This window comes from Phyllostomus discolor, chromosome 1 (genome assembly GCF_004126475.2).
Source record: "Phyllostomus discolor isolate MPI-MPIP mPhyDis1 chromosome 1, mPhyDis1.pri.v3, whole genome shotgun sequence".
Taxonomy (NCBI): domain Eukaryota; kingdom Metazoa; phylum Chordata; class Mammalia; order Chiroptera; family Phyllostomidae; genus Phyllostomus; species Phyllostomus discolor.
The window spans coordinates 22,497,159-22,523,525 of NC_040903.2; the positions used below are offsets into that span (position 1 = coordinate 22,497,159).

The 26,367-nt window shown below is 43.8% G+C and overlaps 1 protein-coding gene across 1 annotated transcript in view; it reads left to right on the forward strand.

Moving 5' to 3' along the window:
* The window catches only part of NWD2 (NACHT and WD repeat domain containing 2), a 146,481-nt gene that overhangs the window by 48,410 nt on the left and 71,704 nt on the right, over nucleotides 1-26,367 (forward strand). The window contains exons 2-3 of the mRNA XM_028507310.2: nucleotides 9,470-9,558; nucleotides 25,736-25,852. Of these exons, the coding sequence (XP_028363111.1) occupies nucleotides 9,470-9,558; nucleotides 25,736-25,852 (206 nt within the window). The remainder of the gene's footprint in view (nucleotides 1-9,469; nucleotides 9,559-25,735; nucleotides 25,853-26,367) is intronic.

Here is a 26,367-nt window from a genome sequence, read left to right on the forward strand (position 1 = left end):
TTGCACAGTCTGTGCTGGATCAGCTTCGTTCAGGCATGACTTACAGTGCTGTTGGCCAGCATTAATGAACCAATACAGCAATGTATTTTAAATAAGGTGTCTTTAAACAGAACACACGTGAAACAAAGTTTTGCATTGATCTGTTCATAAAAATACGGTGACCAGAGGCCACCAAGAGTCTTAACTGTGTATTTCTTTCAGGAGCAATGCTTCAGAATTCACTAATCCTGTACTCGCAACAACGTGGTGGAACGTAACTACTGAGAATCATGAGAATCAGCTGTAATTTCAGACTTACAGAAAATCGACAAGAAAAGTATAATAATTTCTGTAGACCGCTCACCTAGGTTCTGCAGATGTTAATACTTTGCCACATTTGCTTTGTCCCTCTGTGTGTACATGTGTATGTATACACACATATACAATTCCAACATGTATGTCTATCCTTTGCACCTAAATGTTTTAGTGTATATTCAGTAAATAAGGACACTCGCTTCTGTAACCACAATACAGTTACCGAAATGAGACCAGTACGAGTTCCGTGGTCACCTAAGCGGTGGATATCGTAAGGGCTCACCAGTTGCTGCAGTAACACTGGACCACGTGTTGCATCTGGCTCCCACGTCCCTCTAGCCATCTCTTCCTTCAGTGCATTTCCTTCGTGGTTGACTTCCAGGTTTTCTAAGTGTCCCTCAGTTATTTCGTAGAAGGTCTTCAGTGTGGTTTGATGTTTCTTCATGGTTATGTTTGTATTATGCATTTTTGGTAGGAGTAAAAGTGATGTGCTCTCCTCAGTACATTTTATTGGGAGGAATACGATGTTGATTTGTTCCATTTCTGGTCATGCTAATTGATTGCTTGGTTAAGGTGGTGTCTGCCAGGTATCTCCACTACAGAATTATCATCGCTGTCCTCCAGCCAGCGACCCGCCCCAGGAGTCCCGCAGGGGCTGACCAAAGTTGGGTGAGCTGGCTCGCTGCGACGAGGCAGAGCCTGCACCGGGAGGGCTGTGCAGCCTCTCAGCAATGACTGGTCGTGACCTGGTTTGGACTTGTGTTCCTGCGTCTGGGGGAGATGTGCGGCTTTGTTCTAGAGGGTTGCTGTCAGAAAGCAGTTTCATTATTGACTGTGCTTGTAATTTGTATCTAGGAGGCAAAAGGAATGGAGCAAAGCTAAGTCTGTATTCGATGAAGAAGCAACAGTCACTCGTGGTGGCCTTCTGATGAGAAATCAGCCATTAATTGTGTTGCTCCCCTGTGTGTGATGAGTCGTTTCTCTCCCTCTATTGGGTTTCAGCTATTTGACTGTGTGTCTAGGTGTGACTGTGTGTCTTAGTGTTTATTTTACTTGGTTCCTTCGAACATTTTGAACTTGACTTTTAAAAAATTTTTAAAGAGAGGAAAAAAACATTAATGTGAGGGAGAAACATCAATTGGCTGCTTCCTCTACATCCTCAACTGGGGACCAAACCCGCAACCCAGGCATGTGCCCTGACTGGGAATCGAACTGGTGACCTCTCAGTTTGCGGGACACCACCCAACCTACTGAGCCGTACCAGCAAGGGCTAAACATTTTGAATTTGTACATTAATGTTTTCCAATAAATTTGGGATATTTGGAAGTTATTTCTTTAAAATATTTTCCCTCCTTTCTCTATCTCTTATCCTTCTGGGACTCCCTTTATACATGTATCACTGCCCTTAATGTCCCACAGGTATGTGGAGCCCCGTTCATTTTTCTTTAATCTCTAAACACAGCGACCTTAAGTTCTTTGAATATATTTATAATAGGTATTTTGAAGTCTTCATCAACTGAATCCAATATATAAACTCACTCAGGGACAGCTTATTTCCCCTGAATGGGTGTCCCACTTTTCTACTTCTTTGTATATATCATCGTTTTATTTGAAAACTAGACATCTTAAGGTAATACATCATAACAAATATGAAGTCTGACTTTTACCTCAGAGTGCTGTTTTTTAATTTGTTCTTTTCTTTGTGGTTTGTTTTTTTTTTTCTTTTTTTTCTTTTTGGTTTGTTTAGTACCTGGCTTGGACTAAGTCTGTGGAATCAGTTTTCCCACTGTGTGGGCTGCTGATGTCTCTGTGCAATTATTTGGTGATGATGATGATGAAGGTGATGAGGATGAGGGTGCCTGGTTTCTTAGCAGTCACCCACTTATCCGCATAGTTTGGTGTTAGTCAGCGATTTATCAGAATTTCTTTTCAAATACGGCACCTCAAGCCAGCAAGGCCCCCGCCCCTCCGCCAGTGGGTCCGTGTGGGTGGGGAACAAATGCAAAGTTTAGTCAGCACTGAAACCTGCCACAGCTCTTACTTTCCACCAGGCCTCCTCGTGTTTCCACCGGCCATGAGTCAATACAGAGTCTCCAAGGCCGCCAGGAATATATGGATACGCCGTACGTTTTCAGTGTCTATTACATTTGCGGGTAGCCTTCCCATCAGCCAGGAATTTCCCTGTGGGTAGCCTTCCCATCAGCCAGGAATTTCCCTGTGGGTAGCCTTCCCATCGGCCAGGAATTTTCCTGTGGGTAGCCTTCCCATCAGCCAGGAATCTGTGGAGAGCTTGTCAAGGTCCTTGATGGCTGTTTATTTCCTTGATCTCCTGATGAAATATGGATGACGCCGCAGGCTAGCAGAGCCACCACACCTCCCCATTGTCTACCTCTGCGACTGCTACTGCTGCTAACCACACCGATGGGCAGGGAGATTCCCACGCTCCGCCCTGAATCAGGATAAGTCCTCTCTGTTAATAAGCTGTTTCTGTTCACAGCGTGACCTTCTCTAAGATGGGGCTGTGTAGCGTGGTTAGGGGGTGGTGGGAGAAGCCCAGGCAAGAATCCCATAAGACTTCACTGTTGTTATCCAAAATTCAGTTGTTTTCCATGAATAATCACTTCCTGATTTGGTTTATGCTGCTGGTCCCAGGTTGATTTACATTGCATTTAAAACCTTATTTTGACAGTTTTGTTCAGTTTTATTACTGCTTATTGGGAAGAGGACCTCCTAAACTCTTTACTGCGTCACACTCTGTCATGTATTTTGTAACATCGCCCCAGAGTCACACATGACTGTTAATGCTGTCAACATAAATATTTGAAAATGACATTGGATTTTGATTTTTTCTTTTTCACAAACTTTTAAAAGTTTTCTTATTTATATATAATATTTATTATATTTCTTTCCATTACCATTTATTTAGTCCCCTTAGTCTCCCCTCCCCCCAGCAATCACCACACTGTTGTCCATGTCCGTGAGTCCTTTTTCCTTTTTGCTCAGTCCCTCCACCTCCTAACTTCCCCTCCACCCCCACCCTTAGCTGTCATCCATTCTCCATCTATGAGTCTGTCTCTGTTTTGCTTGTTAGTTCAGTTTGTTCACTAGATTCCACATCTGAGTAAAATCATAAGGTATTTGTCTTTCTCTGACTGGCTTATTTCACTTAGCATAATGTTCTCCAAGTCCATCCATACTGTTGCAAAGGGTAACATTTTCTTCTTTTTATGGCCAAGTAGAATTCCATTGTGTAAATGTCCCATAGTTTTATCCACTCATCTATTGATGGACACTTGGGCTGCTTCCATATCTTGGTGATTGTAAATAACACTGAAGTGAACATAGGGATGCTTATGTTCTCTTGAATTAGTGATTTGGGTACCTTCAGATATATTCCCAGAAGTGGGATTGCTGGGTCAAAAGACAGATCCATTTTTAATTCTTTGAGATATCTACACACTGCTTTCCACAGTGGCTGCACCAGTCTGCATTCCCACCACCAGTGCAAAAGGGTTCCCCTTTCTCCACATCCTCACCAGCACTTGTTTGTTGATTTGTTGATGATGGCCATTCTGACAGGTGAAAGATGGTATCTCATTGTGGTTTTTATTTGCATCTCTCTGATGATTAGTGAGGTTGAGCATCTTTTCATGTGTCTGTTGGCCATCTGTATGTCCTCTTTGGGGAAGCCCCCTATTCAGGTGCTTTACCCATTTTTTAATTGGGTTTTTTGGTTTTTGGGTGTTGAGTTTTGTGAGTACTTTATACATTTTGGATGTTAACCCCTTATCAGATGTATCAGTGAATACGTTCTCCCATTCTGTGAGTTGTCTTTCTATTTTGACAATGGAGGCAAATTAATTCTTTATTTGGATTTAATTAATGTTTTCATTATAACAGAATCTTTTTGCTCATTCCCTTATTGAGTTCTAATTGTTTTCTGGGGTCTGCTCTAATTGTTGTGATGCAAAGATGTAGAAGGAAGTCCCTGCCTTCCCTGAATTCACAGGTCTAATGGGAAAACAAAATTAAAATAGTTATAATAAAGTGCAATGCATGATGTTATATAGGGGTGCACAGAATGCTGTGGGGTCACCCAGGGAGAGTATATGTGTCCTGACTAGTAAGAATTCATAAAATGTGCTGCTTTTGATTGGGACTCAGGAGGGTGAGAGTCTGCTAAGCAAAGGGAATGCAACAGATAGGGAATTTGGAACCCAGTAAGTAGTATGTGTTGAGACGTAGTTCAGGTCTAATTCACATCTGAAAAATACTCTGGAGGGTAGGTACATGGTGAAGAGCAGAAGGGGGAACTTCACTAGGATACACATGTGCATCTGCTGAGCATTCTGGCCTTCATCCTCTAGGCCACCAGATACCAGCCAGCGTCTTTAATGCACATGAGACTTTGCTTTTGTCTTGTCTGTGATGAGGAGGGACAGATATATGGTCGGTCAAATAGGAGACTGTTGGGCTCTCAGGGTTCAGAGAGAGTGAGTGCAAAAATAGTGGCCACATTCAAAAGATGTTTATGATAACGTTGACGGAATTTGGTGATACTGACATAAGGAAGGGGGACTGTGGGTGGTTGGGCACAAAGGACTGAGATAGCACTTCGAGGGAGAAGAGACAGCCTCTGGGAAGCCACCAAACAAGAAATCAACCCAAACGATAAAAGCCAGGTTGATGTGCACATGAGTGACTGACTGGCTCAGCGGACCAGGTAAAGGGAGAATCCAGGCAAGAGCAAATATATAGAACTCTGGAGACCAGGCTGCAACAACAGTCGTAAGCAGATGGTGTGTGGTGGATCCAAAATAAATTTTCTGAGCTGCCAAGAAGAAAAAGACTTAATCTACCGTTCATGGCCTTAACTGTGGGTGAGGGAAGGGGCAGTAAGAGGTTCCAGTCCAACACGATCATTTTGGCTCCCTTATTTTTCATGAAATTTTGTAATCTAAACCCTTCTTGAAGTTGGGTAAGGGTATTGATTAACAATTCCGCCCCTCCCCAGCTAATGTTCTTCCTGTGGGTAACTCACACGCTTCAGAGAGACCTTCATTAACTCTGCAGTCATTGAGGGATTATTTAGAAAGCCACACCTTAAAGACCCAACAGTGCTGCCAAAGTGTTAATGTACCTTTTCCCGAAGCATGAAGGAGCAGATACAAATGGATGCATTGGCTGCATATAAAGAGTAAATGACGACCGACCTTGTCTCTGAACCACACTTTTTTAAGAGGTCCCTTTTTATGTGTGACATTCTGTGACTTAATTTTTCCTGTTCATGACGTTCTAATGTTTTTTAATTGCCAACATCCGGATTTGCTGTCAGTATGAATCAGGCTTTTTTACATAATGAAGCCAGCTTATCTGTCAGCCATCATAATTAATCCATTCTATCTTAATTACCGTTCTATTTCCAGAGCCGATCCTTCTCTCCTAAAAACGCGAGGGAAAGTCTGAGTCATTTTTGTGATGATGATCACACAGAATGCCTTTCAGACATGCACAGAGGCTCCCTTCGCATTCTTAGGAAGGTTCACAGAGACTTGGTGAAATGTATTAGTGTTCTCCCAGGAACACAGAAGCCAGAAACAAAATCAGTATGTCAGTTTATTCACTTACCTCATGCAACCACCTTGTCCCATGGTTTTATTTCCCAGAGTTTCACCTCGTCTTGATTCTGTGTCTGTCCAAGGACACGCTGCAGTGTAGGGTGCCTGCATCTCTCTGGAGTAATTACAGGGAAGCACTCACTGCCTGTCAGCTCATCTTGGTCACTGGTGCCTGTGTGTGTTGGGGGGGGGGGGCTCTCATTCATTCATTCCTTAATGGAGCAAACTCTAATCACTGGGGGCGTAGCAGTGAGTGAGACAAAAGAAAGTTCTGGCTCCCGCTGAGCTCATAAGGCAGTGGGGGAGATAGTAAACAAACGCCAACAGTAGTGATGAGTAATGTGCAGAGAATTGAAAGAATATGGTGTAAGAGGTGGCGGTGCTGTAGACGGAGGGCTCAGGAGGGCTCTCTGAGAAGGTGGCGTTCAAGCTGACCCTTGAATGGCTGGAAACACCATCAGATGGTCACAGGACTAAGCATTGCAGGAGGAAGGCACGGGCAGAGCAAAGGCCCTGAGTGAGAGCGTCATCTGGAACCACGTGAACTGGGCACGCGGTGAGAGATGCACTCAGGGGGAGGGAGAACACTTGAGACGGGGAGTGTGGGTTTCATTGAGTTCCCTGGAGAGCTGCAGGACGGTGTTAAACAACACAGTGATGTGTTCTGATTGACGTGTTGTACACACTCTGCATGTGTAGAATGGACGGGAGGGGGCAGGTGTGGCACCAGGGAGACAGAGGCCCGCTGAGAGATGAGTTTGGCTTGCACCAGAGGTGCAGAGAGGTAGACGGATTCGAGATTTGTTTAGAGACAGATGGAGAAAGTCCGTTTACTGGTGAGCTGGCTGTTGAAGGTGTATTATCGAAAGGGATGAGTCCATGAAGGGCAACCCAGGTTTGTTTTGTTTCATAAATATTAGAACTCCAACATCTTTTAACCATTCCCTGAGGTTACTGCATTTATCATCATTTTCAAGGATTGATTCCTTGCACAGTTGCATATTTTCCGTGGTTAGAGCAAACTATGACATAGGACTTTCTAGATTCGAATCTACAATCTCTAACTTACTGGTCATACGACCTCAAGTAAGTCTCCTTATGTAGCTTCTCAATGTTTTAATTTCCTCTTATAAAATTAAGGAATAATACTTTTACCTGTATCGTAGGGCTGTGGTCAGAGGGACTGAGGAATTCACATAGCAATACTCAGCACACAGCTAGACCGAGGCAAGCACTCGGTGCCTGCTAGTGTTGGTGAGGGCGCTGTGTTCTGCAGGCCACCTTGCTAGTGCACGGTCAGTACCTAGTTACCAGGCTCCCAATAAAAACGTTAAGCAACAAATAATTTCTGCTCCTTGATTCGTAATTTTTCATGTATTATTTTGATACTCTTAAAAAGACTACCTTAACAATAATCCTGGCTTAATAGAGCCCTGACTTCCACATCTGATCATATTTGTTTATTTTTGAAGTAAATTTTTTTATAGATTTTATTTATTTTTATTTTTAGGGAGGGAAGGGAGAGAGGGGGGAGAGAGAGAGAGAGAGAGAGAGAGAGAGAGATCAATGTGTGGTTGCTGGGGTTATGGCCTGCAACCCAGGAATGTACCCTGGCTGGGAATCGAACCTGGGACACTTTGGTTCCTAGCCCTCGCTCAATCCACTGAGCTACGCCAACCAGGGCTTGAAGTAAATTTTTAATTATTTTGGGTTTAAACATCTGAAGCCTGTTAGAGAGAGTGTTTGAACACTGTCAGCTTTATTATAAAGTTAGTGTTTTCAACCCTTAAAATGGAGTGAGAGGGGATCAGAGTCTGATTCTAAGATTGTATAAATTATATGAAATAATAAAAGCTTCATAGACTACTTCCACCAGCGCCATGACAGCCTGTGGGCACTGCTCGGTTGCCCCGCTCCTCCACATGGTCCACCTGCTTCCCTTCAGACGTAGGTCCAGGTTGGATCTGCTGTGGGAAGAGGCGCTGTTTGTTTGGATCACAGGGTAATCCAGAAGCCCTTGTACCGAGTCTTTGGTTTCCATGTAAACACCAGTTCCTGTCACTCTGACAGGCTGCAGCTGCATTTCAGACTCTGGAGATTGGTTATTTACATCTCCAAATAGGCTGCTGAGCAGTGGGGAAGTAGAGCAGGTCAGCGCAGCATATGTTTGAATTTGCATGGGCAGATGCGCTTGAAAATAATGAGGACATTCTTTTAAATTGGTTCCTCAGTTATCAATGTGGCAGGCAAATGTTTCCTAGTTTGGGCTGGGACTGACGTATATGGAGCAAATGGTACTTTTCATGAACAAATGGTACTTTTCATGAGATAACACATTAACCTGATTTTTCAAAGCTCTGCGTTTCATCTTCCACGGAAGGTGGCGGGGCAGGGCGCAGCCTGTCTTCGCTGGAGGAATCTCTGTGTCGTCACCGACGCGCAGCTCTGCCCAGCACGGGTGGCTTTGCTTTGGAGTCCCTTTCTGCGCAAAACGTTCAACGTTGAGTGCACGCATAGCCCCTGGTTCTTCTGGTCTCAGATTCTTTGTTTCTTCTTGCATTTTTGATGATGTGAAAAATGAACTTAATTCAAAGCTTTTTATACAGTGTGGCAGCTGTAAACTACCCCCTCTTTGATACAACAGGAGTCCCTACGCGCAGGGCAGAGATGGTACTCTGTCAAACCACTGGCCAGTTGAATATACAGTGTGTAGAATCTGCTCATTTGGGGTGTTGGCTCCCACAATTTGCCTCTCCTAATCATTGTGCTGACTGCTTGGATGCTGTACTAAATTTTTTAAAAGTCATAGTATTTCTAAGTACTGTATAAAATTGGGATAGAGTGTGGACTTTCTGGAAGTCAAAAACTAAGTTTGTGTGTGTGTGTGTTTTGAAACTTACACTTGTTGGGGTGGGGAAAATCAACTGATAACCCTACAGTTGTCCTTCTACATTGTCCAAAGACAGGGGGGTCGTGGATATTTCAAAGCTCCATGCAAGGGTCTCCACGGACATAAAGAAAGAATCAGCTGTGGGTTCTCAGCTCTGTTGGCGTGCTGACCAGTGACTGTCGGGCTCCCGTCCACCCTCAGGGCTTCCTGTGCGTGCCCGGTGGGGATCTCTGCCCCCCACTGCTGGTTTAGGAGCAGGTCTCCCGGTGAGCAAAAAAGGGAAAAAAGAGAGGAAAAACTCAAACAGGCACAGAAACAGTGTGATGATCCCTGGAAGGAGGTAGAAGAAGGTATGGGGGGATAAATGGTGATGGACAGAGACTTGACTCGGGGCAGTGAACACACAACACGGTGTACAGATGATGTGTTGTGGACTTGTGCACCTGAAACCTGTATAATTTTGTTATTAGTGTCACACTGATAAAGTCAGTAAAAAGGAAAGAGAGAGCAGGTCTACCCCTGTGGTAAAATATCTTATTGTTTTAAAATGCAGCCCCCCAACTTGATTATACTAATGTTAATGTTTATTTGTAAGTTTTTATTTTTTCCCAATATATATATATATTGACATAATTCACTTTGTTTGTGTTGTTTTTTTCTACCACAGACACGGGGGCAGAAAGACAGACACTAAGAGAAAATGTGTATCCTAAATTGAGAGAATTCTGCAGAGAAAATTATGGATTAGAATTTCAGGTAAGCCTGATACTTATTTCATTTTTCATTATGTCAGCTAAATAACTAATATTTGTTGTTTGTTTCTGGTTACAACTTGGGTGCTATAAATGACAAATTTTAAGCCCTGGGAAATGTCAGTCCTATAAGAACAGGTAAGAAAAAGCACTGGAAAATCTAGATAAAATATTTATTTAGTCACTTTGCATGATTTTGCACTTTTATGCTCTTTCTTGGACCTTGCCTTTTATTGGCTTGTCTCTTTCTTTGAACCATGTTTATTTGCTTTTTTGACGATTTCCACCCTTATCAAGACAGGGCTGTTGAGCACCTGTCTGTGAGCCGCAGTCTCCAGAGATGATTTGCACCTGACGGTCGGGGCCAGCTTCCTCACAGGCATCTCCTTGCAGCAGTCCGGCAGCTCTCGCCTTCTTTCTTGCCTTTTATTTTACTCACATTGCAGACTGAGCTTTTCCCCAAGCATTTCAGGGATCTACCATTTACCAAAAAAAAAATTATATCAGCCTTCCAAGAGAGAGTTTTAGCCGTTACTAAAGTTTATAAACGCTTTAGTAGACACCATTGATTTTGCCACCTAATAGAAAAATACTTAAGAATGTGGATATATCTTGGACATCCAAAAATTGAGTGTAAGAGTGCAGAACGCACACTCACACCAGTGGTAGTGGAAGAAAATGCCACCCTTCATTTGTTTCCTCCTGCATATACGTTTCGTCTTGGCACACCTCAGGATGCCTGCTACTGTAATGCATAAGATAGTAGTCTCAAATGACTCCTGTCTCAGTGCATCGTGTCGGTCAGCAGCGGGGCATTGACGTACTTGCTGAACAGTCACTCATAAGGTACTGACTGTGTGCTTGATAACTTAAGAACCAAAATTAAATTTCTTGTTGTGAATTTAGCATTATCTTTTTCGAGGAATCTACTGGTGGTTCTACTGATAACAGGGTCTCAACTGTTAACCAGAGTGTCCATCTGTCAAGATTCCCAAAGACTCAGACAAACAACCTTGGGGACCCAGTTACTGGGGAAATGTGCCCAAGCATGTTAATCCCACTTAGAGGGAGTTTGGGTTTGCATCTTTGTTGTTAATGGTCATTTCCCCTGGTCACCTCTAGGCAGGGAGTCTTTGGACTATAGAACAGAGTCCATAACACATGGTATTGATTAGGACTAGCTGAGGAGAGATATAGAGAAAGTGTATTTTCTGAATGACAGGCAGGCACAGGAGAGGACAGATGAAGCTAAGAGAAAACTATGGCAAGCAAGGGGCGTAGAAGGAACTGATGGCAAGGATCCTTCTAGGCAGGTTCAGTGAATCGGCTGATGAGACGTGCTGGGCAGCAGTGAAAACGGCGGTGAGCAAAGCAGATGTGAGACTGAGCCCTGGCTGTGTACTGCAGGTGACTTAACCTGCCAGTCCTTCAGCTTGGCGTCTAAAATGGGGGTGGTAACGGCTTACAGGTCTGAGGTTGTGTTCAGAATAAAATATACAAGGTTGCATTTGCTTTCCAGCTTCTCAGCTCAACAGGAGCTCAGTGAGATAACTGAACCTTCTAAGAATACACTTTTTGATGTGTTCTTTTCTGGTAGGTCGATTATAGATTTCCATGAAGATATGTTTTCTAGAGAGACAGTTCTCTTTTCAACTGCGACAAAATATGGTGCCAGAAACCTCATGAAAAAAACCACTTTACCCATATGGTAGCTTGGATTCTACCCGTGGTTGTGCTGTGAACCCCGGAAAAACGAATTTCCTAGAGTGTTTTGAACATCCCAGTCATGCCTCTTGCCTTTGCTTATGTCGTCCTCTCCACCTACAACGTGCATTTTCCACTCTGGCTCTTCCCCGGCATCACCTCCTGAGTCCTACTCATTTCTGAAACTCTTCCTATCTGATCTTAAGTCATGCCCTCTCCCCTTTGCTCACTGCCCTTCGGCTGCATGTCCTCCATCTGCCTGCTTGAACGCTTCTAGCCCGTTCCTGTTTAAGGATTCCCCCTGGATGTTCTCTCTCTGTAGCAATGGCTCGCCTCCCCATCTTCTGATTGTCCTCCAGATCGCCACTGAAATGCTACTTCCCCAGTGGCCCAGTCCAGAGGAACCACTCAGGCACTCCTTTCCATCGCCCCGGTCTAGTTGTTTGCATTGCATGTGTCCATATTGGACACTTCTGTTTGCTCATGTGTTGGCTTGCTTTTTGTCTTTCCCCCTGTAGAGTGTGAGTTCAAAGGCAGGGACTTGTCTGCCTTTGTGACAACTATATTCCTGGTCCTGGAATAGTTCCTGTCACATAGGAAAACTCTGTAAAAATGAGTTGAATGAATAAATGAATGCCTGGATGAGCATGTGAATGAAGAAAGTCTCAGGCCAAACACTAGTTGCTTAGGGAATCCTTCTCTGATCCCCCATCTCTCCCAAGATGTACCTTGTACCCTTCTCTTTACCCCCCTGAAATCCTACATATAACTCCCAACCATTCATTGAGAATGATTCAAGATATATTAATTGAACCTTGGCCATCTTCCAGTCAGTGTCCCAGGTATTGGGGATACAAGAGCAAACCAAATAACTGACTCCCAAATATCTACCCCTTTCTACTTCCTGAATTCTTACAAATCTACCCCACCCAGCCCCCACCGGTCCCCTGAGCCCCCAGTAAACCTGCTTAGGGCAGAGACCTCTAACAGGGTTCTGGACTGATCTGGGCACTAGGATAGCTCCATTTCAAAAGCAGTTTTCATTTGAGTCCAACCACTCAACTTAGTGTCATTTCTTAAGGCTACCTTCTGATGCCAACTTCTTTAGTGGTCATCTAGTAATTGTCTCACTTCATCTCAGTCACCGGAGCTCATACACCTGTTCCTTTCTCTTCACCTTTGACATCCCGTGAATCCCGAAGACCTGTGGATTCCACCTCCCTAAACATTTCTCCAGTCTGTCCCATTCATTCCAATCTGCACTCTTATCATCTTGACTGTCACAACAGACACTGTGCTGGTCTGTTCACCTTCACCTCTTCCTCCTTCTCTCCAGCACCAGCCTCCCACCCACCTTGACCACCTGGCCCAGCCCCCATAACATTGCTGCAGTGGGGATTCTGAAATGCACACCTGACTCTGTCATCTCCAAGACACTTCTTGGCACTTCTGCACTTCTTAGCACAGCACGCAAAGTTCTCTTTTCCACCCTAGCCTACAAGTGAGGTCTCACCTGTCGCCTCCCCACAGGCAGGCTAGTTTAGCCTTTTGGAACTGCATTCATTTTTTTTAAACAGGTTCTGTCTTTTTCCTGAGTTTTAATACTCGCCTTGTCCTCATTGCAGGGTGACCTTGAATTGCCCACCATACAAGTGACTAGAAAAAGTTCTACTTATTCTTTAGTAAACAGTGGACTTCCTACTTTAAGATTCCATGGTGCTTTATTTCTAATATTTAATAGCATTTGTCATATTGTTTTTAATTACTGTTATTTTTATTATATTTTATTGATTATGGTATTACAGTTGTCCCAATTTTTCCCCCTTTTTCCCCTCTCCACCCAGCCCCTCCCACTCCCTGGGGCAATCCCCACACCATTGTTCATGTCCAGGGGTCATGCGTATGGGTTCTTCAGCTGCTCCCTTTCCTACACTGTGCTTTACATCCCCATGGCTGTTCTTTAACCATCTATTCATACTTCTTAGTCCCCTCACCCCTTCACCCATTCCCAGACCCCCTCCTCCCATCGGGCAACCATGAACAACTCTATGTAGCCATGATTCCGTCTCTGTTCTTCTTGTTTGCCTAGTTTGTTTTTTAGATTCAATTGTTGACAGGTATGTATTTATTGCCATTTTATTGTTCATAGCTTTGGTCTTCTTTTTCTAAATAAGTCCCTTTAACGTTTCATATAATAATGGTTTGATGATGAACTCCTTTAGTTTTTTCTTGTATGAGGAGCTCTTTATCTGCCCCTCCATTCTAAATGATAGCTTTGCTGGGTAGAGCAAGCAATCTTGACTGTAGGTCCCTGCTTTTCATGACTTTGAATATTCCTTGCCAATCCCTTCTAGCCTACAAAGTTTCTTTTGAGAAATCAGCTGACAGTCTGATGGGAACTCCCCTGTAAGTAACTAACTTCTTTTTTCCTGCTGTTTTTAAGATTCTCTCTTTATCTTTAACCTTTGGCATTTTAATTATGATGCATCTTGGAGCGGGCCTCTATGATTCCATCTTGCCTGGGTCTTTCTGTGCTTCCTGGACTTTCATGTCTATTTCCTTCACCAAATTAGGGAATTTTTCTTTCATTATTTTTTCAAATAGATTTCCAATGTCCTGCTCTTTCTCTTCTCCTTCTAGCAATCTATGATGCAAATGTTGGACCTCTTGAAATTATCCCAGAGGCTGCTTACACTATCCTCATTTTTTAAGATTCTCTTTCCTTCTTGTTCTGACTGGTTGTTTGTTTGTTTTTTGCATCCTTATGTTCCAAATTATTGATTTGATTCTCAGCTTCATCCACTTTATTGTTGTTTCCCTATAAATTATTCTTTATTTCAACTAGTATATCCTTCATTTCTGACTGGATCTGTTGAGGTCCTGACTAAGTTCCTTGAGCATCCTTATAACCAGGGTTTTGAACTCTGCCTCTGATAGATTGCTTATCTCTACTTTGTTTGATCTGTTCTTTCATTTGAGCTGTGTTTCTTTGTCTCCTCATTTTGGCAGCCTCCCTATGTTTGGTTCCATGTATTAGGTAGAGCTGCTATGACTTACTGTTATAGTAGCATGGCCTGATGTAGTAGGTGGCCTGTAGGGTCCAGTGTCACAGCCTCCCCTATCACTCAGCCTGGGTGCTCAAGGTATGCCCTCCATGTGGGCTCCATGTGAGTACCCCCTCCTCTTGTAGTCGAGCCTTGATGGCTGTTGGCCAGTCAGTGGGAGGGATTTACCTAGGCTAGTCATCACTATGACTGGATGTGACCACTGACCACCAACCTCTGCCTTCTGGAGGATCAGCTGCATAGGGGCAGGGTGGTGGTGCTCCAGCGTAGTCTGTAACTGTCCACTGGGTGTGCATGCTCTGGGCCATGGTCAGCCCCCAGGGTGAGCCCCCACTTGTGTTCTGCCCAGGGCTACCCTGCATGAGCTATAAAGCAATCTTAGGTGGCTGCTACTTGTGCTGGGCTTGGAGATTCCCAGGCTCTGAATCCAGGCTGGCTGCTGCTGGTGCTGTACCTAGGGCCACATAGCAAGAGGTATGGAGGCTAGGGACTCACTGAGGCTGGCTATTGCTTGTTTGACAGGATTTAGGAAGTTGTGAAGCATGAGCCAAGACCAGTCATTCATATGGAAAAGCCACTGTTAAAACTTTGGTGGGCCCATAAGTTTGATGGAACAGAGTCTCAGGGGATCTCCAGGTAGGGCAAGCAGTGTTAGCCAGGTTGATGGAGTCTCAGATATGACACTTATCTGCCAGCTCTGTGGTTCTGTTGGGGGAGGGTTCAGAAAAGGAACAATGGCCTTTGTCCACCTTTCTGTCTGAGAGAAAGCTGCCCTGCAGCTCTTGCCTTGATACCAGACACTTCAGTTCCCCAGTCTATGCAACTGCTGCTCTTCAAGCTGCTACCTGGCACTGGGGCTCAGAGGGAGTGAGTCTGAGTCAGTCTGTGTGTGGGTTCTTTAAGAGGAACTGCTTGGGACTCCAGCAGTTTCTTCCACTGACTCAATCCACGCTGGTTTTTGCAACCATAAGTAGTGGGGACTTACCTTCCTGGCCCTGGAACCCTGGTCTGGGCGGCCTGGTGTGGGGCTAGGACTCCTTGTTCCCAAGATATCCCTCCTGAATTTTCATCTACCGCCCATGGATATGGGACCAGCCCGTTCCACCTCTCTGCCCCACCTACCAGTCTGGATGAATGTGATTTCTTTAATTCTGTAGTTGTCAGACTTCCATTCAACTTGATTTCTGTGAGTTCAGAGTGATGGTTGTTCTATATTTTAGTTGTAATTTTGATGTGGTTGTGCAAGGAGGCAAGCTGTGTTCACCTATGCCTCCATCTTGACCAGAAGTCCTCCTTGTCTTTTAATTACTTTTAAAATGCCCTCACTCCACTAACTAAAACTCTCAGAGGTCAGAAATGATATTACTTCTATCTTCATATCACCAGCACTTTTTTACAGTACCTGGCTCATACTGTACACATAATGAATGCTGGCTGATTGAAGTGAATTTAGTGATTAAATGAATTAGACCCAGAAGCTGAAATTCTAAAACGGTGCTGCACAGAAATATAATATGACTCACAGATAAGCCACAAATGTAATTTTAAATTTTCTACTAATTACATATTTTAAAAGAAAAAGAAAAATGTATGAATAAACTTATTAATATATTTCATTAATAAATTTGTGCCTAATATACTTTATTTACTTAAGCCATTATATCCATAACATTATCATTTCAACACATAAGCCAAGTAAAGATTATTAAGGAGGTTACTCTCCATTCTCTTCTCATACCAAGCCTTCAAGTGCAGTGCGCATCGGCACACCCCCCACACATCCCCATTCTGACCGGCTACATTTCGGGTGCCCAACGACCAGATGTGGCCAGGGCCTCCTGTGCTGCGCAGAGCAGCCCTGAGCGGGAGTGGCAGCAAGGTCGTGCCATTCTGACAGGGAGAATGAGAGCCTGACTGCCCAGTGACAGGTGCCCAGCTGCGAGTGACAGAGAGACAAGTAGAGGAGTTACAGTGGGAACGGAAATTCATTCATGCATTTAAAAAAAAAATCCAGGTAATGATTAAGAAAATGTTTCCACTTATTGAACTAGGAACTTTTTCTTTTCGTTGATCATTTCCAGACATTTGATAGGGCACATAACCTCAGATAGTTAGTGCAACTTCCAGAAGTGCTGTGAAATTGTGACTGATGGCTCTGATATGTGAGGCAACAGACTAGAAGGGGTGGTCAGCAGTTATTTGCCAGCTGTCTTAACACTGAAGCTGTATTTGAAATCAGAAGAGGCAAGTGATGGAAGCGCTTACTTCCCAATCCTACATGACCAGTCCTTGTCATGGTGGGTGCCATCTGTTACCTTTTTGCAATTCTGTTAAATATAACTTCTAAAAAATGTTCTTCTGTATACCCTTGCCATTATGTGTATCAGCTTGGCCTCCTAGCAAGTTCTCTGGCCCCCAGCCCCTTTCCTTCTCTCTGCCAGGCTCATCTTGGGATCCTAGGTGTGTAGGGAAGTGGGAATGTGAAACCTGCAGCTTCTGCCCTTGGGAGGACCTTGCAAACCTGCTTTCTGCCTCACAGTGACATTGTGATGCCACCCAAAGACACCACAGGGATGGGTGCTCCTTCCAAAGATGTGTCCTCCTGTCTGGAATTCATTCTCTCCTTCACTTCAGAGTTTCATCTCTCCGTGTTGGCTTTGGTAGCAGAAACCCACACCAGCCCACCTGGGTTTTTTCCTACCCATACCCCCAGCAAGAGCTTTCTCATCTCCTTAGCGGGTGTCTACAAGCAAGTGGGCCCATACCCGCATCTCCAGCTCTCTCTCCTCCACCGTGAGGCAGATAAGTCTCCGGTTTTTGAATGTTAATATATCTAAAACAGAACCCACCTTTCTTTCCCCTTTTCCTAGCTTCTCACTTGCTACTATTTCGCTGTTTTCCAGACTTTAAAATCTTGGCATATAATTCATTCTTCACCCTTTACAACCTAGATCTAAACTGCCACTGTTCCTTTGGATTTACCTGCCAACGTGTGTCTTACAATTTTGCCTTTCCTCTCCATCTCACTAGGCTCTGTGTTTACTCGGGCTTCCTTTCTCAACAGCTGAGTGACAATTGGTGACCTGTTCCCAGTCTTTCCTTAGGCTGGGCGTTTTTGTGTTCTGTACACAGCTGCTCAAATAATCTTCCTTAAACAGTATTTACCAGATTTCATTCATTCTGAGATGCACGGGTTTGTTTTCTTTTTTTTTACATCTCAGAAATTAAGATTCATCTTACCAATAATTGGTGTGTCTGTGTTTGCTTCGGCAGCACATACACAAATAAGCAGTGTGTCATATGTCATGATGTCATTGGCAATATTGTACAATATAGGAGCAGGCTGCAACTGATATTTTAGAGTCAATACATTGCAGCACACTATGTCATTTATGGGGTCTTGTGGAAACAGCGTAAATTTTTTTTTGTTGGATTAGGATTCAAATTCTGGGTCCACCAATACCAGTCCTGTGACACTGGGCAGAGTGCCTGATCTCTGACCCATAGTTGGCCTGTCTGTTAAATGAATGGGACAGTGGTTATTTTCCAGGATTGTTATGAGAGTTCAGTGCACACGGAAGGCCCTCGACCAGAGAGGATGGATGGAGACCCGGGCAGGAGGCCCGTACCCGTTTCAGACCACAGAAAGTAGCTCCATCCTCTGTGCCCGTCAGTCGTAGGTGAAGGCAAATTACGTGGGTTCCGCATTAGCCTGACCTTCCTGACACTTACTGAACAGTTGCTTCGCCTCACACTGAAGCTGCTTCATTCACTGTTTCCACCTACATTTCCTCCAGTGCTTCTTTCTTCGCCCACCACAGCCCTCCCGCTCTAAGAGGAGCCCGGTCTCCTTCTTTGTACGCACTTTTTCCTCCCACCTGTCTGCCTACTCAGGAATTTCAAACTGCATTTTGCCTCCTGAGTTGCCAGAATACATCGTGGGCCTCATAATTGACAGGGTATGTTGCGGTGCCCTTGGCCTTTTCTCCACGTTGTCAGGGAACCAGCACCTTCCCACTTCCTAGTGGTCCTTGTGCGCCTCCTTCTGCGGAGAAAGGCAGGTCCCTCCTTGAGTCACTCATGGTGTCACTCAGGCCAGCACTTCAGTTTGTCCGGCTCTCCTCACATTCCGGTTCTGTCTGCCAAAGCCTGAGCGGGTCTTACCCAGTTAGTATCATGTAAAAATGTTAGAAGCACGTGCCATCCTCTTTCTCCCATCCACGAGCCAGTTCATAAAAAAGGGGGAGGAAGATGAACAGGGATGGCAAAAGGGAAGGGAAACGCCGTCATGACTGACCAGCAGCCGCTCCAGTTCCACTGCGAACAGCGGCCCTCCATTCGCAGCAGGGAGTGGCTCTTCTGGAATTCTCGTGCCTGGCCCCCCCAGACAGCATGGTTGTTCAGCCTTCACTTTGTGTATATAGACGATTTGCTGCCTAACATGTATCCGAAATGTAGAGCAGTGGCATTGCGGGGAGGTCCAGAAGCTACCAGAGGAGCTGTACTTCGCTGTACGTTTAATTCTGCGGAATTGTGGCTGTCTGATTGCCCCAGCACTGGAAACCACCCAGTAGGATGACTCCCTCAATAAAGAGGAGGAGGGATCCCATTTGCAGTGGCACTGAAGTGTCCCATTGGGTGCAATCACCATGAGGCTTTTCTCAGATTCTGAACACAGAGTAGCAATATTTCCCCCATTCTCACTTTTTATTTCTTATAGGAGGGAGAGGAGACCTTTTGTTAAGTCTTTGCACAGGAAAAAGAGCACTCATTTAAGAGGTTGACTTTGTCAATAATTAGTTATCCACCGTTGAAAAGTAACTGGAACTTGGTTTTCTTCTACCTGATGTTTCCTTTCGCCTTCCACAGCGATGACGCTATGACCCTGTCTCTCTATGGGCAGGCCCTGTCACGTGTGTGGTGCTGTTCTGTCTAGAACCCCTCTCACCCTCACTGAAGAACGCTCTCCTCTGTGTGCATCCTTCAAGTGCAGACTCCTTTCTTCCTCACCGATGCCTGTCCACCCCAATTCCCCTGGGTCAGGGGCAGGTGCTCGGTGCCATGGGCTTTATCCATTTATCCACTGACTTTCTCAAGCTCCTGCTCTGCACTGGGCAGAGCTGTGGGTGCGGCGGGTGCGTGGTGTTGGAAACAAACGTGGTTCCTGCCCTGATGGAGAGACAGTCTTCCGGAGAAGACAGTCATAAACAGCAGTGACCAGGGTGGTGCTGGCGGCAAAGGAAGTTTGGATTTTCACTCAGTCACATACTTTGCTGGAGGTCAGCTGCCCCGCCACTAAGGGAAACTGGTACCTAGTCACAGCCTGGCTGAGGTTCCTTTGTGCACTGAGCTCCTCCAGCTTATTACATGCCACACAGATGATACACTGTGTCTTCTGGCTCGTGGCTCCTTCTCTGCCCCCAGCTCCTGGTACCGTCTCTCTACTCTGTGTTCATTAAACCTTGATAGTCAGAGGTCCTGCCTTAGTTGGTGGCTTAGTTCTTCCTTACCACCACATCTTCCAAGACAGAGAGACATCAGGCCTGAGCAGTTTGTTGTTTTGGTGAGGTTTTGGAGGAAGCATTATCCTAACTCATGCTATGGGGCCCTGTTTCTTTCTGGTGATGGTGTATGACTGCTGGGGCCAGCCAGTCCTTCCTGGGCTTAATGTAAGATATGATTTTCCCAGAAATGCGTGTCTTCGTCAGGCTCCCATATAGCTCATGACCAACAGATAATTGCAGGAGACCTAAAGTCAGTATTTGCAATAGCTCTAGTAAAAGTGTAGATATGGATGACATGGACCTGAAGTGGGTTTTTTTTCCCCTTGTGTCGCATTAACCTGGGGAAAGTCATTCTAACTAGTGCAAGAATTACCATATCTATAAAGTATAACTCACCAGTGGTAAACGGTATCTGACAAACCTAGTCTGAGGTTTAAGACTCCTTCCTGTGAGTCTTCCTTACCTTCTTCTCCTGTGAGGTGAACATTCTAGTAACGGGACACAGCTACTGAAACAGATCCAAATGAGTGCTATTGTCACCTCTGCATTGACCTTGAAGGTCATGCCCGTAGCACACTAATGTTGTTTCTGTTCAGGTCTTTCTGATCCTGTCCTATGTTCTTCTGAATTTTTTCTTATAGTGGCAGATGTAATCCCTTTAAGAATAGACTTGATTTTAAAAAGAGCTAAAGGTCTCTTCAAAGCCATGTCTTATCAATATAAAGGCCAAGAAAGTAGGAGAAATAACTCACAGTAATAGAAACAAACTCCACCTCTGAAGTGACAGAAGTTTTTTCCATTCAAAGTGTGATGATTCCTGCAGAGGAAGGGCCCCTGGCAGTGGCAGAATCTTGGAAGGAGGGTGCGGCTTCCCCTGGTAATAACTTTGAGGAGCAGCCTTCTCCGCAGCACTTACTGCCTTGGTTTGAAAGCGAAGTCAGTCCTGTTGTCTCTCTGGTCACATTTTTGTTCCACGCTTGGCAGTGTCATGTGGCGCGGGAACATCGAGAAGGAAACTACTTTGGAAAATATGTAAATGTAAAAGCTCTTTGAAGAAATGATGGTGTGAAGATATTATGCGCTCACATTTGGGTTTTGTTTCGTCTCCTGGGAAAGCGTGAGGTTCGTGTTTGTTTCTTACAGTTTGCTTTATCGCTTGGACGATAATCTTGGTATTTAAACGGTTATGTCTGATTTCAAGTGGTTAAAATCCGTGAGGGCTTTCATTGGCTGCCTTTTTGTTTTCAGGCCAACTCAGCACATTAAAATAAGCATGATAAATTAGCTCCCCTAAGAAAATTTTAAAACAAGTTAGATGGTTTTAAGTAGAAAGAGATCAAATCAAAGCACTTTCCTGCGCTTTTGTGCTCGATGATTAATTAAGTCCAGGCACATAAAACGTGCTGTCAACAGGTTCGTATTCCAATAAATAGTGAATTAGATCGCAGCGTCTGCAGGGCCTGGACATGAGGCTAAAAGCTAAACTTAATTTTTTAAGTATATAATAAATCTCGTCTCGTTGAGCACTTTGGGTCCCCACTGTGCTTTCCAGCTATCGATCACTCGGGTAGATGGGATGTCTGTTTGCCCAGATGGTGTTTCGGTTGCATAAGTTAGACGTTTCGTTTATTTATTTCCTCCATGTCTTCACGGTAGCTTGATTTTATCTTTTTTCATCATTCCCTGCCCATAAAGTTGTTTGAGAAAAAAGTAGTTTGAGGGGAAAAAGCTGGAAACGGGACACTGTGTAAACCCAGCTCCTGAAGTGAGGAGACGTGGGGATGGAGGCCTGGGGGAGGGCGGTGATGGCCAAACCTAAAGGCATAGCAGATGCAATAGCTATTACAGAAGACTCCCGTGTGTAGCAAGTAAGTGAGGTGACACTCAGGCTCTTATATAACATATAAGGGAAGGCCTTGTTTCAACTCTGACCCTGGTCGTTTGGTCTGCATATAGGAGTATAAAGCTAGCTCTCACTGTTTAGCTCTTTGTTAAAAGTTTTGTTTATTTTATTTTTAAAGTATATTTTTGTTGATTATGCTATTACAGTTGTCCCAGTATTTCCCCCTTTGCCCCCTCTAGCCAGTACCCCCCTTCCCTCCAGCAATCCCCCTCTTAATTCATGTCCATGGGTCATGCATATGAGTTCTTTGACTTCTCCATTTCCTATACTGTTCTTAACCTCCCCCTGTCTATTTTGTGCCCACCATTTATGCTTCTTATCCCCTGTACGTTTCCCCCCCATTCTCCCCTTCCCCCCATTCTCCCCTTCCCCCTCCCTGTTGATAACCCTCCTCATAGTTTTGATCTTCTTTTTCTAAATAAGTCCGTTTAATATTTCATATAATAATGGCTTGGTGATGATGAACTCCTTTAACTTGACCTTATCTGGGAAGCACTTAATCTGCCCTTCAAACCTAAATGATAGCTTTGCTGGATAGAGGAATCTTGGATGTAGGTGCCTGCTTTTCATCCCTTTGAATACTTCCTACCAGCCCCTTCTTGCCTCTAAGGTTTCCTTTGAGAAATCAGTTGATAGTCTTCTGGGAACTCCTTTGTAGGTAACTGTCTTCTTTTCTGTTGCTGCTTTTTTAATATACCAGGTGCTTGATTACACTGTTCTTGCACTCAGCTCTATGAGTAGCAGATGGAAGGCCTATAGACAATCACAATACAGATGAGATGTGCAGTGTCATTGAGATATAATTCAGTCCACATACCATAAAATTTTCCCATTTAAAGGGTACAATTTTTAGCAGATTCGCAGTTGTGTGAGCATTACCCAAATCAGTTGTAGGATGTGTCATCGCCCCTCAAAGAAGCACTCTGCCTTTCACTGTGACTCCCTCCTTGCCTTATTGCCCTTCCTCCCAGCCCCAGGCAACTGCTAATCTACCTTTTGCCTATGTAGATTTGCCTGTTCTAGACATTTTATGTAAATGGAATGATAGGACAAGTGGTCTTTTGTGACTGGCTTCTAGCACGTCGCAAAATGTTTTCAAGGCCCATCCTTGCTGTAGCATGAGCATTTCACTACCTTTTATTTCCAAATAATATTCCATTGTATGACTATGCCATTTTATTTATCCATTGGTCCCTCGATAGACATTTAGATTTTTCCCACTTTTTGGCTGTTATAAATAATGTTGCTATCAACACTCAAATTCAAGTTTTGTGTGGGCATGTGTTTTCATCTCTGTTGGGTATGTACCCAGGAGACTTGCTGGACCATGCAGTAACTGTGTGTCTACCCATTTGAGGAGCTGCCAGACTGGCTGCCAGACTGGCCGCGCCACTGTGTGTTTTCACAGCAGCGTATGAAGGTTGCAGTTGCTCCATATCCTCATCAACACTCGTTATGTCTTTCTGATGATCGCCATCCTAGTGGGTGTGAAGGGCTGTCTCGTCGTAGCTTCAGTTTGCATGTCCCTGATGACCCATGATACGAGCCTCTTTCATGTGTGCTGTTGGCAGTCTGAGTATGCTCTGTGATGATATGTCTGCTCATCAAATGTATGATTTGCAGGTATTTCCTTCCCCTCCAAAGGTGCATGCTCTTTTTGCTTTCTTTATGTCTCCTTTGATGCACAAAACTTTTTTTCACTTTGAGGAAATTCAATTTACCTTTTTTGTTTTAATTACTTGTACTTTGCTCTCATGTCTGAGAAACCACTGCCAGATCCAGGGTCACAAAGATTTACTCTATGTTTTAAAAAAACTAGAGTTTTATAGTTTTAACTCTTTATGTCTATGATCTATTTTGAGTTAATTTTTGTATATGGAGTGAAGAAGGGGTCAGACTTCACTCTTTCACTTGTAGCTATCCAGCTGTCCTTGTACCATTTGTTGAAAAAAAAAAAACTATTCCTCGTTGAATTGTTTTGGCACCTGTGATTAAATCAGTTGGCTGTAAGTGTGAGGATTTATTTTTGGATTCTCAGTTTTATTCTATTGACCATCCTAATGCCAGTACTACACTCTCTTAATTACTGTAAGTTTGAATGCTTTCTAGTGTAACATTTTAATTCCTCTAATGATTTTTCCATTTTTTTTGAGTTTTGTCTTTGTAGTTATTTAAGGCATATATCTCTTATCAGAATCTCCTTATAATTTATGCTAACTTAATTCCAGTAAGCTATAAAAAGATTACTCTGATGTAGCTCCATTCCCTTTTCTTCCTTTTGTGTTATTATTGTTATGTGTGTGACATCAATGTATGTTACTCACCCAGTGACATACTGTGATAATCATTACTTGATACAGTTTTGTCATTAAAAGAAGATGTGAGCAGAGCAGGTATGTATGTATAGCTTCTGTTATAAAATCTTCATATCTACCATTTCTCTTCCTCTTCATTAGTTGTAAATCAGACCTTCCGTCAGATAGACCCAACGGTGCCAGCCGACAGGATGGAGACCCGGTTCTGTGTATAGTGTTAGTCTATGCGTGGCACAACTAAGCATCACCATTAACATTGCAGTAGATGTGGACTCGTTTTGACAGCTTATTGGCAAATGGTCGGAATGGCTTTTAATGATTACAGTGTACGAATCTCAGTACTTTATAGTTCTGTCCAATTAAACTGTCTGTGATGGTGAGGTATTCTGTATCTCTGCTTTCCAACACGGGGGTCATAGCCACATGTTACTAATGAGCATTTGAAAAACTGGATTTTTTAATTTTAACTGATTTATATTTCATTTTAAATAGCCACAGCTAAAGGCTCTCATATTGGACAGTGACATTATCATCTCAGATGTCCCCTTCTTTAATATTGTGATTAAACCTTGTAAGGCAGATTAAAGGGAGTATTTTTTAAAAGAAGCTTGTATATCTCTGCTTGCTGTCTAAAATCTTAAACGCAGACAGATAAAGACACCTGTGTGGTACAAGCACACCTGTGCGGGGCCATAGCCTGGGGAGTGCACAGCGCCCCCGGGATCTGCTCGGGGTCCAGGGGAGGACCACGCTCTGTGCTTCCGTCTCACTGGATGCCATGCAGACGGTCAGTAAGGAGCAGAGGGGTTTTTTTTCCTGCTTGTGGGAAACAAGGGAAGGAAAGGAAAAGAAATCTTCAAAGCTGCAATTAGAAACATTTGCCTTATGCAAATAGCGGTTGAGTAAAGGGGACAGCGAAACCCATACTGCTCTCCATAGCGAATTTTTCAAAGAGCACACTTGTAAAAGTTTTTACAGACTCTCAGAGTCTCCCCTGCAGTCTTTGAAGTCAGGAGATAGAAGCTCCCATTATCCTCCCTTCTTAGGGAGGCATACCTTTCACTGCTTTCCAATACCTGTTCTTCAGATACGTATTGATGAAAGCCAAATGCGTATAGATAACACAGACATAAACACAATGGCTGTTCCCTTACAACAAACCACAATAATAATGGTTTGGGGGTTTCTTTTCTTTTTAAAAAAAAGGCAGAAAGAAAGAAAGGAATGTAGATGTTTAAGTTCAAGTCAGTATCTGTTAACGCCTATTGTGGTTTTCCCTCCTCGTCTTCATTCAGTAGCATACATTCTCATTCCGTCATCTCAGGTGATGTGTGAGCGCCTCCCAGCTGCTTTCAAACTTTGTTTCGAAGCCTTGTTACCACTTCAGTATAATGAAAGCCTGCACTGCAAAGCCTCTGACATTTAACGTTTCATTTTCTCTGGGCCCATGTCAACAGCATAATCAGGAACATACGAAATCATAATGTTCATTCCAGCCCATCACAGGATGGAAAAATAAATCTTGTTTGGTGGAACTTAAAAATCACGTTCCCTCTCTAAGTGAAAAAAAAGTGCTGCAAAGAGAAAAGCGAAAAGTCATGTTAGGTTAACATCTCGAATAAGAATAAGGCCCCCAGGTACCTACAGATGGCCCCCAGTGGATTAACGCTGCCTCCTGCGTTGTTCCCAGGTGATAGACCTGTACTGGGGAGTGGACGAGGACGAGTGGGACAGCCCGGAGCTGCAGAAGACGCGCATGAGGCTGCTGGAGGACTGTCTGAAAACTTCTGCAGGTCCATGTTTTGTTGTGGGTATAAAACACTAATGCTTTCTATTACATTCTAGAATGTGAGAATTCTTGCTGACTCGTGCTCCCTCAAGGGCTTTTAAAATAGGGAGAAAATACTTGCTTTTCTACTTCTGTTTAAAACTTTAAACTGTCTCCTTGCCCTCAGTGTGTGAGAACAGAACGCTCAGGTTCCCTGTAAAGAAAGCACTGCAGATTAACAGGGAATGATATGAAATGGTAATTAAAAAAAAAAAGAAATGGTAATCAAAGAGATGGCATGGATTTGACAGTTCCCACAACGCCAGTGATCGACAATCAAGATTACTGAATGGAGTCCTAAACTAATTATCCTAAATTTTCTTATATTGTATAATGTATTTAATCATAGTGTCTCTATTTACCAACATTAGAATTTCTGGCATTTTTTTTAAGCATGGAGGCTGAAATGTTGTAAAAGTAAACCAAATATACTATGTCAAATCTGCCAATAGGAAATGATGCCCTGTAAAAATTTTATGCAGTGATTTCCAGCT